Genomic DNA, 1371 nt, shown 5'->3' on the forward strand with positions numbered 1-1371 from the left:
TAGTTAATTTACAAAAGATGACTGAATCTGATGCGGATTACCTACGTATTCCTTTAAGAGGAAATCAAGTCAGCGTAGTTCCTGAGTAACATACAAAAGTGATAATTGGTTTTTCTATTACACCGGAAAAGGGGGAGAGAAACCGACCCCTACGTATATTTCCTACATATCCCTCCGTGGAAAGTTAGGTTGAACATAGTTCTGTTACATCAAAAACCTAACTCTATTTTTCTTCAGACATAGTATCTCTTGATTGCGTCCGAGTTGATAGGCATTGTGTTGACTCTTCCATCTATCTCTGCCAAGATTAGAGCCCCACCCGACAGTGCTCGGTGAACCACGTGAGGAACTTGCCAGTTTGGTGCGAACTTTCCTTTGGCTTCTTCTTGATAGGGAAAGATTTTCTTCAAAACCAACTGCCTCGGTGTTAATTGGCGAAACATCACTCTCTTGTTAAGAGCACAGGCTATCCTGTTTTGATATAGCTGACCATGACACACTGTGTCCATTCTTTTCTCATCAATGAGCATGAGTTGTTCCTGCCTGACCCGCATCCACTCTGCGTCGTCCAATTTTTCCTCTTGAATTACTCTTAAAGACGACATCTCGACCTTTGCGGGTATCACTACTATAGTGACGTATACTAACATGTGTGGCGTTGCCCAAGTGGATGTTCTTATGGTAGTCCGATAACCCAGTAAAGTGAAAGGCAGTTTCTCATGCCATTGTTTGTGATTATCCACTATCTTTTGCAGAATCCTCTTGATATTCTTGTTAGCTGCCTCGACTGCCCCATTCATTTATGGTCTGTAGGCTGTTGAATTGTGGTGGACGATTATGAACTTCTCGCAGATTTCTCTCATGAGGTCGCTATTGAGATTAGCGGCATTGTCGGTGATGATAGACTCCGGTATACCAAAATTTGGAAACGATGTTATTTCGGAAAAAATCTGCCACTACCTTTTTCGTGACAACCTTGTAAGTAGATGGATTGACCCATTTGGTGAAATAGTCGATAGATATCAAAATGAAATCGATGTCCATTTGATGCTGCAGGCTCTATAGGTTCAATCACGTCCATGCCCTAGGGGGACGAACGACCAAGGTGAACCCATTACGTTTTGCTCATTTGGTGGACCCGGATGAAATCCCCTTGAATCTGGCACTAGTGAAACTTTTGCACGTAGGGGATGCTGTCGCGTTCCATAGTCATCCAAAAGTATCAAGCTCTCAAAATCTTCTTGGCTAATGTGAACTTGTAGATGTGGGGTACGCATGCTCCTGCATGTATTTCCTCTAGTAATCTGGTTGCTTTAGCAGCGTCTACATATCTCAACAAACCTAAGTCTAGGGTCCTCCTATACAATACTT

General features: G+C 42.7%; 1 protein-coding gene across 1 annotated transcript; it reads right to left on the minus strand.

Annotated features, from left to right (window-relative positions):
* Nucleotides 1-233: 233 nt before the first annotated feature.
* Nucleotides 234-800, minus strand: LOC109219217. Its single transcript, XM_019383658.1, has one exon. The coding sequence runs from the start codon at nucleotides 798-800 to the stop codon at nucleotides 234-236; it is 567 nt and encodes a 188-aa protein (XP_019239203.1).
* Nucleotides 801-1371: the final 571 nt, after the last annotated feature.

This window comes from Nicotiana attenuata, unplaced genomic scaffold (genome assembly GCF_001879085.1).
Source record: "Nicotiana attenuata strain UT unplaced genomic scaffold, NIATTr2, whole genome shotgun sequence".
In the NCBI taxonomy this organism is placed as follows: domain Eukaryota; kingdom Viridiplantae; phylum Streptophyta; class Magnoliopsida; order Solanales; family Solanaceae; genus Nicotiana; species Nicotiana attenuata.